Source organism: Meleagris gallopavo, chromosome 14, assembly GCF_905368555.1.
Source record: "Meleagris gallopavo chromosome 14, MGAL_WU_HG_1.1, whole genome shotgun sequence".
Classification (NCBI taxonomy): domain Eukaryota; kingdom Metazoa; phylum Chordata; class Aves; order Galliformes; family Phasianidae; genus Meleagris; species Meleagris gallopavo.
In genome coordinates this window covers 4,874,597-4,887,474 of record NC_139417.1, presented here as the reverse complement: position 1 = coordinate 4,887,474, position 12,878 = coordinate 4,874,597, and the positions used below count along the sequence as shown (strand labels likewise).

Genomic DNA, 12,878 nt, shown 5'->3' with positions numbered 1-12,878 from the left:
CTGACACCCCGAGGTGTATCGTAGCACACCATGGAACTACTCCAGATTACATCTAGAACATGTTGTGTCTTCACCAAAGTCAGAATGAAAGAAATGCTTTATCACATCAGCAAAGCAAGGAGCCCGAGCCCCCACAGAACAAGTAATCCTCGGGCAGATCCGCAGCCTGGAACAAGGACTGCGTATTTACAGGCTGATGTTACAGGATAGAAACCCGATGTGAGGCAGAACAAAAGAGAAGTCCAAACTGAACTTTTTACACCTCCACATACCCCTTTTTAATGTTATTTTGCACTGTGTACATGAAAACCAAAAATAAACAAAGAATTTTAGCCAAACTCCCCTTCCTCCTCCAGCTTTATTGATAGTTTAAAATTACATTTTCTATGTTCTAGGACTTCAATTGCTTTTACCATCTTACTTTAAAAACTGATTACAAGCAAATGAAACTCAGTTGTCTAAGTGATATAGTATACAAAAATAACATCTTGATTTCTGTGAAAATGCATTTATTTGCAACTCCTGAATAGCTCCAAATTGTATATGCTATGAGCACTGATGTCTGGGTTTCAGATTTACGTTGAAGTATTTATTCAAAAGCTTCCCATTGCGTTCTGTTTCTCCAACATGGACATTCACTGACTGAATTATTGTTATTTTAAAGTTTATTCCTGATTTCTCTCTCTCTCGTGGCCATCAACAGGCATGTGCATCTTGTTTATTTACTCCCACTCAGCTATATGCTCTATGTAGGGCCTGATACAGATATTACTTGGTGTTAACAGCTACTGAGGTCAGACAATCCAAGGCCATTGCAATAAAATTAAAGTTATGAGGAAGTTCAGACACTTCCAGAATTTCTTTTCTCCTGCATAGGATCACTTCCATGTAACCCAGAGAGGGTTTGCTGGTCTGACTCAACTCTTCCCACTCATCAATCCCTATTCACCAGTGGCACGGAAAGGGGGTTCTTTAACAAAGCATTATACATAACACCTCTACCAAACTAAACATAAACATTTTTGTAGTTAAATGCAGAAAGTTGATTTTTCCACCCCTTTCCTCCTTTTACACGGCAAGTAAAGCTCACTGGCCTGGGAGTAGCCTCTATCTGCCAACCTTTGGCCAGTGAAGAGGATTCAGAGAAAAATAATACAACCATCAATCAGAAAAAGGAGGGGCGACAAAGGAAAATAATTAGGCTGTAGCTTCAATTGTGCATTCCCGTGCAAGGTGCCCTGACTCGCCGCAGCGATAGCAGTTGACTTCACTGGTCTTGCTGCAGTTGATGGCTACATGGCCAGTTTCACCACACCTGGGGAGGGGGTAAAAAAAAAAAAAAAAAAAGCACTTTTAATGAAACCATTCATTAGTCGCACAGAAAAGCAAACCTACTCTGTCAAGTGCATTATCTACTGAAGTTGCATGCAATGTCAGATCTGCACTCAAGACTTCTGCTTCTTAGACATTCTTAGACATGAGGACTGTTATTATCTTTAAGAGCAAAGAATCATTCCCCAACTGATCAACTCAGTCATCACTGTGCACGCTAGAAGATCTGCAGCTGGTACAGGCCCGTATTCACAGAACAAGCAGGATTTTGAAGCCGGCTTTTCAACTGACTTAACAGCTCTGTTTTGAGTATCAGTAGATAGCCATTTTTGAAAGTAAGCTACGCTCAAGCTTTGAAGCTTAATTTCCGAAAGTAAGACAAAGAATGCATCTATCACTTTGGGTACAGTTCATGCTTTTACCTTTTCCCTCAGCTCTTACCTATAGCATTTCACTTTGGTGCAGTCTTTTTGAATGTGTCCAAATTCTCCACAAGAGTAGCATTTCTGCTCGTCTGCATGGTCACAGTCACGAGCCAGGTGGCCAGGTTTGCCACAGTTGTAGCAGCACTGCTCTCTCTCCCTCTTCGGCTCCTTGCAGTCCTTCGCAATATGGCCACCTCTACCGCAGTTATAGCAGGCTTCCACAATAAGAAAAACATACCAAACAAGACTATAAAACCTTGGTTAAATGAAGGGTAGCATGCTCTTAATGAAGGACTTTTGTCTGTTCCAAGTAATTATGATGAGCATACAACATCCTTCTCTTCAACCACAGGCCTCTGTCCATGTAATTGAAGAGAAAGAATATTTATTGATACTTACCATCCTCCTGAAGATCACAGTCCTTGGCAAGATGGCCAGACTCACCACAGCGGTAACAGATGTCCGGGAGAGATGAAGACATGAACTGGAAGCCTGCTTGATATGGGTAACAAGAGGAAAAAGTGCTTAAGAATGTTCTTAACTTCAGCTCTAAAAGTTAATCAAGGACTCTGCCACCTGAACTACTGACAAATTAGGTTTAGTCTCAGAAACCATGAAAAAAATAATCTTATATAGAGTTAAGAACCAGGTAACTTCATTAACAAATTCAGCATTACCTCTTGACAGACCAGAGGCTATTTTACAAACTACTCAAAGCAACCAGCTAGCGAGATCTCACTGTACAAATGAACAGAAAACCCAGCAAGCAGTTACCTCTGCCACGGCTTCTCATCCCACGACCACGGCCAATCCCAGTTGGGCACTCCCGGGCCCAATGGCCAGTGCGTCCGCACTTGAAGCATTCGTTGCTGCTCATGGTTGCAGATCACCTGCCTGAGGAGGAAAAAAAAAAAAAGAACAAATCACATTTTTAGGACATTTTCCTCCAACAAAACATTAAAGTAAAAAACTTGGAGGTTTTCATGCCCTTCTAGCATTGGAATCGGAAACAAAGCAGAACTTATGACATGAATTTTCTTGTACAGTATCTGTGCAATAGTATTAAAGCCATAATAAGAGACAGTATCTCATTTCAGCTTTGCTTGGAGTTTCTAACAGCTCAAACCACAGTGAACTAGACAGCCTTTCCTTTCATCAGTTTCTGTAAGAAATCTTCACTCTGAATGTTTACAAAATGCTTAAAAATGGGTAGAAGTGCATTTCTTCACTGTTGCTTTTACAGCACTGTCGTCGCTCTCTTTTTAAGCAACTACCTCTTCCTTATCACTCACGTAAGCTCAAAAGCCAGATACTTTTATCTATGAATTATTTCTTCCTGGTAGTTACATTTCTCATGGGAATACGTGGATGGCAGCTACATACAGTTTATTCACTAATCAATTCTACATTGACATATAATACATATTAGAAACACTCTGTAAGAACAAGCCACAATGCAGTTATATGAAAGACTGCAGTGCTTCCACTACTGAAAGAGCAGTTATACCTGATCCAAAGAACCACCATTTCTCAAGTTATTTCAATACAGTATCTCACAGTTCATGGTTCATAATTCACTCTTCACTCCCCAGTTTACACAAAAGAAAATGTTTAAGACATCTGGCTCCTTAAGAGACATCAGACACTGGCCAGATATCTACAAAGCTAACTTGGAAAACATCCTTAGAATGCTAGGGAAACATCAGATAGGCATGCCTGTCCATGACAGTACAAACCACTTTTGCCCATATTGGGGAATGGAGGAAGGTGGTTCATTGAGCAGGAAAGTCAGTCTGCCACAGACCACGGAGAAGCAGTTGGGATGGGGCGGGTTGAACTGATTGCAATCATAGCACTTTTACTTCCCCCCCCAGGTGTAAAAGAAAGCAAGACTACTAGAACTAGAATCAAAAAAACAAGCTACATTAGGCTTCAGTTAAATATTTAAGTTTAAAGTACACTGATTCCGAAACTTGCATATTAAGCTTTGCTTTCATGAAGTCTCAAACTGCCTGAATGCTTCTTAGGCCTCACCCAACTCATTACTCTTAGCCTAATGGAAGTAGAATTATTAGCGGTATCTCATCTCCAGAATGATTCTTCTAGTCTATCCATGTTATGGAAACTATCAAGTTCAATACCAGAACAATAGAAATATTATTTGTATGTTCCCACAGGGACACTTCTAAGTAAAAAGTGACAACTCAGTACTATGACCAGAAGCACCAATCTTTAAAAAACAACTGTCCAACATCCCAAACCACCCGGAACATGAATACACAGCATCTTGAAGGAAATCCCTATAGAAGCAGCAAGAACTCATGATCTCAAGTAGGAACCAGAACTAGCAGTCCAGCATTGAGTGCTCTCCATTTATGGTTGGACTGGGTAATCCTGTGGGTCTTTTCCAATCTTAGTGATTCTATGATTTAAGATATAAGCATGAATTTTAATTCAGTTATTTTTAAGGTATTTGAATGTAGAATGGATTACAGTGGCTTTTTAGCCACTCCTTTCTCAGAACAGTTCCTTCCTCTTCAATCATCTTCTACTACTGACCATCCATCTCTCCCACCACAGTAAAAGCAGGAGAATTTAAAATACAAGAGATGACAAGTTTCATATGCTACTTCTGTAATCCCACATCTATCTTCCAGCTGCTGTTCAAAACCAAAATTCTGCAGTAAAAAGATGCAAACAAATGTTAAGAGTAAAACTGGCTGCATGAGTGCCTGAGATACAATAAATACTTTTTTATATATAACTAAGTCATTTCACATGCTAGCAGGTATTTACTGCTCCATCTCACTGTTCAAAGTTTCAAATTTATTAGGACACCCAAAGGTGAACAGCTCTCTCTAATAGTGGCAGCAGCTGGTACTCTGTGCCATTGTTTATGCTTGCTTTCATAGCAACCATGTTGACACAGCAAAAAACACGGGCAAAGCCAGCTGCAGGAGCTGATCTCAGGCCCCTCAATACTTGATGCTGCTTTTCATTTCAAGAGGGACAAGATGGAGCCTCCAATTTGTATATCAAGACAAACTCCTGGCTCAGTTTGCAACTGTTTGAACTGAACAGGAATACATGTTTATAGATTCAAGTAGTAACTCCCAGGGTCTCATTCAAGCCATACATTTGACACTTCAACACGAAGTGATGGGGAAGTATCCCCAGCAGTTACCTGCATATCAAACATAACCAGTCAAGCTGATATGCAATAAGAGAAATGTTCTATAAATGAACTAGATCTCCTTTAGAAACACAGTGCAAGTTTTTCAAATAGGGTATGTTGTCAGCCTACATCTCCTTTACCAGTAACTGTAAGCAGAAGGTGCAAAAAGCACAGTACTCACTGCTCCAGAACAATGTGAGATGTACTTTTACATCCAAACCTAACTTTTTAAATAGTCCAAGTTTCTTCTGCTATTTATCAAACCGGCCAAGTAAGATAAGGCAAACTGAGTGAGAAATCCAGAGAAAGACAAACAACAGTGTTTGCACAGCTTGAACAAGACAGATTCCCCTCGCAACCTTACTCTTCAAAGGCCTGCTTTTTTCCCTGAACTCTGACATCTCTGAAGGTTACAGCTGCAATCAACACAATTACAAAGCGTACTACCCCATCCTCAGGTACTTCAAACACATGAAAGCACCGAACAGTTTGCCTGGATTTCTTCTCCTCACCAGTATTTTAATGCTCAATGTTTGTGCTGTTCTTGAGGATCTGAAACTGAATGCAAGTTCATCCACTAGAGGTGGATTTAACTAATACTAGTTTTAATTTACCCTGTGTTCTAAGAAACAGGCCAAAGTTCCTCAACAACATGAACTTTTTAAGAAGAGTTAAGAATTTAGCTTTCAAATTAAGCCAGACACTTTTTATGAACAGTATCCAGAAAAGGCCAGTTCAGAAGACAAGTCCTTAAATGGATACCCTCCAAGCAGTTTGGACACAGCTTTGGTGATTCAGTTACTTACAAGACAAAAAATAAAGTTAGAAAACCACACAACTTCTCCTCGGTTAGTCACTACTTATTCATGGAGTCATCACAGATTACTCCTCAGCAGCTCCTTTTACTTTTATCTACTAAGGCCACTTTTAATGAGCCTTCTGCACCAAGGCAGTCTGCTCATGTTGTTTTCCGTCAGTCTCATCCACCAATGATTTCCTTAACTTTGTTATGAACACCAACTCTGCTCCCTCTGCTTACATTCCAGAACAATTTTACCCCCCTTGCACCTCACCAGAACCCAAATGGGGAAAATGAAGAACTACAGGCTTATCTTGCTTATCTGAACCTGGTCAAATTCTGCAAGACAGATCTGATGAAACAGTGGCTCAGTTAGAACTCCAGAACTTCAAAGGCAACAAATGAAGTCACCTCAAATAACATCTCCCTACAAAGGAGAGAAGGCAGATGTTTACCAGAACTCACAGTACAGACACCTTAGCTATAGTCAGAAGCTGAAGTTATCACCTTGTAACTATTCAGTGAATGCCATTTACATTAGACTTGTTTCTGGATGACCACTCTACTACTGAAGTTGAAGAGCTGAGCAGCTGCATTATCAGGATGGTTTCCTACAACAGATTTGAGACTCTTCTGACTGCAGCCTTAGCACCAAACTTTGACATGAATTCAAGATGCTTCTGTTGAAGTGCAGTATGGACATTCTTCTGTGGCTTTTCAGTTACAACACTTACTATCCAGTCTTCACATACATACTCAAATTTCCCAGTTTGAGTCAGTAGCCCAACTAGATCAGAAAATGAAAAGAACCACCACTAAGCTCCTCTGTGATGTTCCTTATTCTACGGCTTCTACTTTCTCAGACAGCACCTAGAGTCTGCTGTAACAGATCAAAGTAAAACTAACTTGAGCTCCTCTGGTAATGAGGAAGCTAAATTTCCCACTAACCTAACCCTGTTCCAATTAGGGAAGCAAAGCATTTCTGGCAATACTCCAGCGCTGAACACTTATTCCAGTTATCTGAAAGACATTTGACTGCAACCTCCAAAATTAGTTGACATGCTGAAGCTAGGATTTATTCAGAACAACCCCGAGCAATGCAACAGGCAGAAGTTCCACCTTTTGATACTACCTTTTGCCACACAGGAAAAAAACAGTGCAGGTTTTGTTTAACAGAGGCAGCAGTGATGTATTTTTCTTTTCCAAACCCTGCTCTGTTCCACATAATGGCAATAGAGCTGTAATGTGTGAAACTACTAAAGGAGGAAAGATCAGGCCCACAGACCTATAGTCTCCCACTCTAAACATGTTCCCCTTTGCCTACCTTAGGGAGTCCTCATGAAAACAATTTAACATGTACTTAAGCATTGCCAGTTAACGCTTCTTCTGTACTTTACATGCACTTCAGATCACATTTCGTAGTACAAAAAGCCATGAGCACTGAACAGCAACTCCTGTCCAGTACTTTAACGTCTCTTAGAAATGAATGAGCAGTCCTTTCCATATGAGCACTGGTTTATATAAGGGATGGACTAAAACAGGAAGGAACATACTGAGAGCAACAATGCTGCTTTGGAGCAGCAGACAACTGTTGCAATTACAAGTGACATGTATTACTCAAGACTCCTCTAAATGTTAGCAGTTCCTCAGAATCCAACAGCTTGCTAACAGTTCAAGCTGAATGTAACAGAGGCAATTATATCCATTATACTTACCGAACGCTCCCTTTGATCTACAAGCACCACATTTGATATTAATAGGACTTCACTCCTTCAAAGGACAGACTAGAGAGAAATCACTAACCCCCATAACTTGAGACCTCTTACGCAAACACTGTTAGAAACCACCCATTTCCATGCAGGCTGCTTTTTCAGAAGATTAAGAAACATAAAGCAATAGTAACAAAGTACTAGCATTCAGTTCTGATGGAGTAGTTAAAATATTACTCATTTAAAATAATAACAACTGTCCATGGACAGTTTTATTTCCTTAAGAAAAATGTTTGGGAATTCCAGAATTCAAGACACAGTACTGCCATGGAAACTCCTCAGCATATGTTTAGTTGAACTTCCCCACCTGTAACCTTAAAACATGGTAGAGCATTTAGTGGTGCCTCAGCCTCCAGGTTTTATTGTTACTAGAAAAGATACAAAACTAAGTATTCAGGGCACCAAATAACAATACCTCATTTCTCAAAGGAGGTAGCTTGAAAATTCAAGCAAATCTCCAGAAACAGAAAGCAGAGCTCTTCATGCCTATCTCTACTAGTCAGTTATATGGCTATGACATACAACTTACCAAATATGTATATCTCTTCTTCCCTTTTTAATTGTAATTGCTATTTGGACAAAGTTTCAAACTTAAGAAAAGCGAGCAATGTCAGTAATGTGCAAATGTCAACTTAATGAAATGAGTTAATGGGAAAAAACACAAGGGTAGGTGATGCATTGCACTAACACGGCTGTTATGCAGCCCTGGCAAACTCATGGAACCATTCCACTCGGAGAACGGGCATAGGATGGCTCTCTACGCCATTCTGCACTGAGGAAGAAATCACGGAGCAGACAACTCTAATGTTTTGTAGTGAAGGGATCTAATTAAGTGCTGAAATTAAAGCAAAACATACTATTACATTTAATAACGCCTTATGACCGTTCTGGACACTGAATGAGTAACAGCGGTTACTTGAAAACTACGTCTGACAGGAACTTAAAAAAGAAAAAAAAAAAAGCAGCTCCTCTGGTTGGTGCTCTACAGATGTCAGACTCTTTTTCCTATCCATTTATAGGTCGCACTTGGATGTGCAGCAGGCCACTGTCCGCGCCCATGGTCGGAGACCCATAGTTGCAACACCTCGACCCTCAGCCCGCGGCGGCCCAGCACGTGGGGAGCCACGTGGTGCGCCGGGCCGAGGCCGCGCTACCTCCGCCAGGGTGCCCCGTCCGTCCCGGCGGAGCGGGCTTCGGGAGAGATTTAAGAAGACAGAAATCGTTAAAATAAATAAATAAATAAATAAAAACCAGAACGCTTTTATTCCACCCACGTCCCGCCGGCCCCGGGGCTCGCCTTACCCGCGCTTCCCCGCCGCGCGGCGCAGCTCCCGGTCCGCACCGCCCGCCCTGCCCCCGCCACGCGGTGCCCGCACTGCCGCCCGCCCCGGGCCGGCTGAGCAGCACGGATCGACGCCGGACCGCGCCCCGAAGGAGGCCGCCGCCGCACGGAAGGAGACGCGGGACGGCCCCCACCCGGCCGGGCCTCCCATCCCCCAGAGCGGCGCGGGCTCCCCGGCACCTCCCGCAGTCCGCCAGCGCCCGACTCACCGCCACCGCCCGGCCGTCCCGCTGCGCCCCGCGCCCTCCCAGCGCCGCTCCCCGCCCCTCCGCTCACGAACCCGGTCGGCTCCACTTTCCCGCGCGCTAGGCCGGAGTGCGCCAGCGCCATCATCCCGCCGCCCTCTGCCGCCATCCCCTGCTCCCCGCCCGGCGCCCAGCCCCCCCCGCCCCGCACGGCGGTTACCTGCGGACTCCGAACTCCGCTGCGGCAGAAGCGCGCCCGCACGTCGCTAGGCCCCGCTGGCTGCCGGCCGTGCCCGCCGCTCCCGGATCCCTTCTGGCTGCGCCACACGCGGCTTGCACACGGCCCCGCGCGCTCTCCCCTAGATGGCCCCGCCCGTCCCTACAACTCTGCACACGGCTCGCTCGAGTCCACCTCTCAGCCAATGAGCGCGAAAAGGCTTTTCCGGATGGCCAATCGGAGTTGAAAACGTGAACGACCAATCATTGCTGTAGGAAGGCGGGAAGAATCCCCCTCCCCCTCCCGGCAGCTCCGCGCGCTCGGCTGCGTGCTGGGGGTGGGGGGGGCAGCGCCGGGAGCGCGGCTTTGGCGGAAGCCGCGAGCTGGCGGGCGCTCCCGGTGCGCTGCAGGACGGCGCGGCGCAGTCGGGTGCTGACGAGCGCTGCGGCACCGCCCTGCCCCTCCCTGCCCCTCGCACTGTGACTCACCGCCTAAGCAGCTCCGGTTTCCTCGGCGCGCCTCTCCCCTCCCCCATCCCGGAGGCGGCGCCGCGCGCCCGCCCGGTGATGCGGCAAAAAACGGCGGCGGGACCGGGCCGCGCCTCGGGGACTCGCACCGCGCTCGGACGTCCCCGGCCCGCCCGATGCAGTGCCCCGTGGGGCTGCCTCGGCCCTCTCCCTGCTCCCGCGCGGTCCCGCCGCCCTCCGGCGGGCGCTACGCGCGACAGCTCAGAAGCGGGGCTGGGGGCTGAGAGGAACGGGGTCGGGGCGAGGCGGGGAGCGTGCGGGGCGGCGGCCGCCATCTTGACGGGGCAGCGGGCGCGGAGCTGCAGGCAGCGACGAAATGGTGGACGCGGCGCACGGGGCTGAGCTGCGGCCCAGCGGCTAACGGGAGCCGTGGTGATTTCCCACGTTGTAACCGAAAGATACGAGAGGGATTTTCTTTGAAGCACTGAATTATTAAAACGAGTTTACTCAGATAACGCGCATCGCTGTGATAATATTACTAGCTTAGCACTCGGCGAGGATGGGGGTAATCAGCGACAAAGTATTGTACCAAACCCGCTTCAATCTGAACATCCCGTGGAGTGCAAGGGCACAACGCAGCGTTATCCATAGTTCTCGGTGTATGTGTTGAAAACACCCCGCTCGGGTGCCTGCCGAAAGGCTCCGACCTGCCCGCCAGCTCACACGGAGCTGAAACGGGCACTGCGGCTGAGCGAGGGCACGAAGCTCGGAGCCCATCGCCAGCTGTGTGCCTTCTCTCCTACAGCACTACGGTTAGCTTTGTGCTAATAGGAAGGACAGCGTGTGTGCTCTTTGCGTGGTCTTTATATCACTTGGTTTTATTTGTGTTTCCTGTTCTGTGTTTTTATGTGTTACAATACGTCAGCAGGCTTTAAACCCCTAATAATGTTTCTTCCCACTAATTACTTTTTAAATCTTTCTGGACATAATTCAGCTAAATTTTCATGGCCTTTTGTTTCCTCACAAATATTTTCCTCGCAAACTTAGTTTTGATTCCTGCAGACAATAAAGCAAAGAAAAAATATTTTTGCTGTTCAGGAAATGCTCAGAGCTTCTAAAACAAAGGTACACTGCACTCATACTAAACAAATAAATAAAAATCCATGATGAGAAAGAATGCAGAAAGAAAATCATACATTCTCCAGTTTTTCTAATTGGCTTATTATTTTTTTCAAAATAGAACGTGGCTTCTATATGAGTCTTTATGATAGGAATCCATGACTATGATTCTGTGACTCACGAATTTTAGATTGACAAAACAATTGTAATAGCTTTTCTAACTTTTTCCAGTGTTCTGCTGGTTGTACTTCTAGTACTGTCTGAGGTCAGGAAACCCCACACTTAACATTAGTAGTAATCTGCAGACTTAATGTCATACAAAGTTTTGTGATTGATACAGTCAGTAAATTCCCTTGAAGAAATCAAAACTGTTTGCTTTATTTGGAGCAACTTGAAATCATATAATGGACTCTCCCTGAGCTGACATGAAAGTAGGGAACAAGTGCAAGTGCAAATGCATTACTCAAGAGTTACTGCTGGTGACAAAACAAATGATCATCCACTATAACTATATTGCCTTGAATACAAATCCAGTGATCTTACAGTATAAAATATTTTAAGCTATTCTTCTCTATAATGAATGAAATCTTCCCCCAATAGAGAAGTGTCTTCGAACAGCATTTGTTTTGTGTACTTACCTCAAGAATTAATTTGGCTTGTTATATCTCAGTGAAGCTTGCAATTCTTGTTTTGCAGGTTTCTCTTTCATATTTAGGCAAGGATAGTCTTGCAGCTCAAGAACAAAAGAGAAAAGCATGGCAGCTGTTCTCTGGTGCAGTCAGTATTTCCTATAGAAAACAAGGTAGACAGCAAAGAAGTTAGAAATGCAAAGTCTTCAATTTTCTTAGGTACAAAGAAAACTTTATGTCAGCTCAAGAATCCTCCATTATGTTAGCTCCGTCCAAAAATTCCAAACCTCAACAACTCAAAAACAGTGTTAAAGGAGCTCAAGTACAGTAATAGTTGATGGTAAATCCGCTGTTTCAGCAATATATCTTTCTTAATGCAGGCAGTTCTTAGAAGTGTTGGACAAGGAGCCAAATCATTTTAAGTCACTTCTTGAAACCAGTGTTCTTGCATTGTTTTCCTCCAAATAGTTGGACATGGTGGTGGAAAACTGTTTTTGTTGCTGAGCAATTGCCATTGCTTCTCAGCTGTGTGTTTTTATTTTTAAAGTAAATATTACTTCATTTTGCACGGGGGATTTTTCAAAGCCAAAGATACCTAAAATAATCATTAGGAATTGTAAGTATTCAAAAGAGAAACATCTCCTGGAATGTGGCTTAGTTGAAAACAGCTTGTCAGCAGCAGTTTCAGAGCAAGTAGTAGCTGTCACCTGTTCTTCCCCCCCCTCCAACTCCAACCATTCATTTTTCATGTCAGGAAGATAGAGCAGAGCAGGAATAAATAGTTATTTTTACACAGTTATACTCCTGGGTGTTTTGTGCTAGCCTCTGCAGAAAATACAGTTTCACTGGTAGAAGAATAGCAAAGGGAGAAATTACTTGTTTTTAAAGACTGGTAAGTGACATTTTCTCTCTATGATCAGTAGATTCCTTGTGACGTTCTGTCTTGCAGTGTCAGATATCTAAGAGAAACTTGTTTTACCTGGCTTAAGCCCAATGGGTCAGCAACATCCACAAAGACTCTAAAAAGAATCATGTATTGCTGAAAGAAACCAAGTGATTCTTCAGTCCAGCTATATATATTTATTTTTAAAAGCCAGTGGACAACTGGCCACTGAAAGAGCTCTGGTAAAACACCCAATGAAATCAGTTAGTGTGTCGAGCAAAGACAAACTCGACTCTGGTTAATACTTGTCTATATACATGGCATTTCACTGAGCTTCAGTGGTAATCTCACGAGACTTCTGAAATACAGAAGGCAGACTTCAAGATGAAGCAACAGGTATTAGGAAAGATCTGCCTGCTTCTTTATAAAATATTTGTACTTCTATTCAGGCTTATGGTTGAATTATTTTATAGTCTCGTATCATTACTTCATAATGTTAATACTTATATACCCACTTTCTTGGTGAGTGTCAATTC

At 44.0% G+C, this 12,878-nt stretch overlaps 2 protein-coding genes across 7 annotated transcripts in view; both read right to left on the bottom strand.

Annotated features, from left to right (window-relative positions):
- Positions 1-253: 253 nt before the first annotated feature.
- Positions 254-11,616, bottom strand: CNBP (CCHC-type zinc finger nucleic acid binding protein). 6 transcript variants are annotated; one of them, XM_085235598.1, is made up of 5 exons: positions 11,469-11,616; positions 2,532-2,651; positions 2,158-2,252; positions 1,774-1,976; positions 254-1,315 (listed from the first exon to the last, which is right to left on the bottom strand). In XM_085235598.1, the coding sequence occupies exons 2-5, from the start codon at positions 2,632-2,634 to the stop codon at positions 1,198-1,200; spliced, it is 519 nt and encodes a 172-aa protein (XP_085091724.1). In that variant the 5' UTR covers positions 2,635-2,651; positions 11,469-11,616; the 3' UTR covers positions 254-1,197. The 6 variants fall into 6 exon arrangements, with proteins under 6 accessions (XP_085091724.1, XP_085091728.1, XP_085091727.1 ...); XM_085235602.1 differs by having other exon boundaries at positions 2,158-2,249; XM_085235601.1 differs by lacking the exon at positions 11,469-11,616 and adding an exon at positions 9,248-9,548 and having other exon boundaries at positions 2,158-2,249.
- The window catches only part of LOC109369912 (uncharacterized), a 69,130-nt gene continuing 67,825 nt past the window's right edge, over positions 11,574-12,878 (bottom strand). Inside the window, exon 7 of the mRNA XM_085236157.1 lies at positions 11,574-11,618. The gene's annotated coding sequence lies outside the window, so the exon portion shown is untranslated. The remainder of the gene's footprint in view (positions 11,619-12,878) is intronic.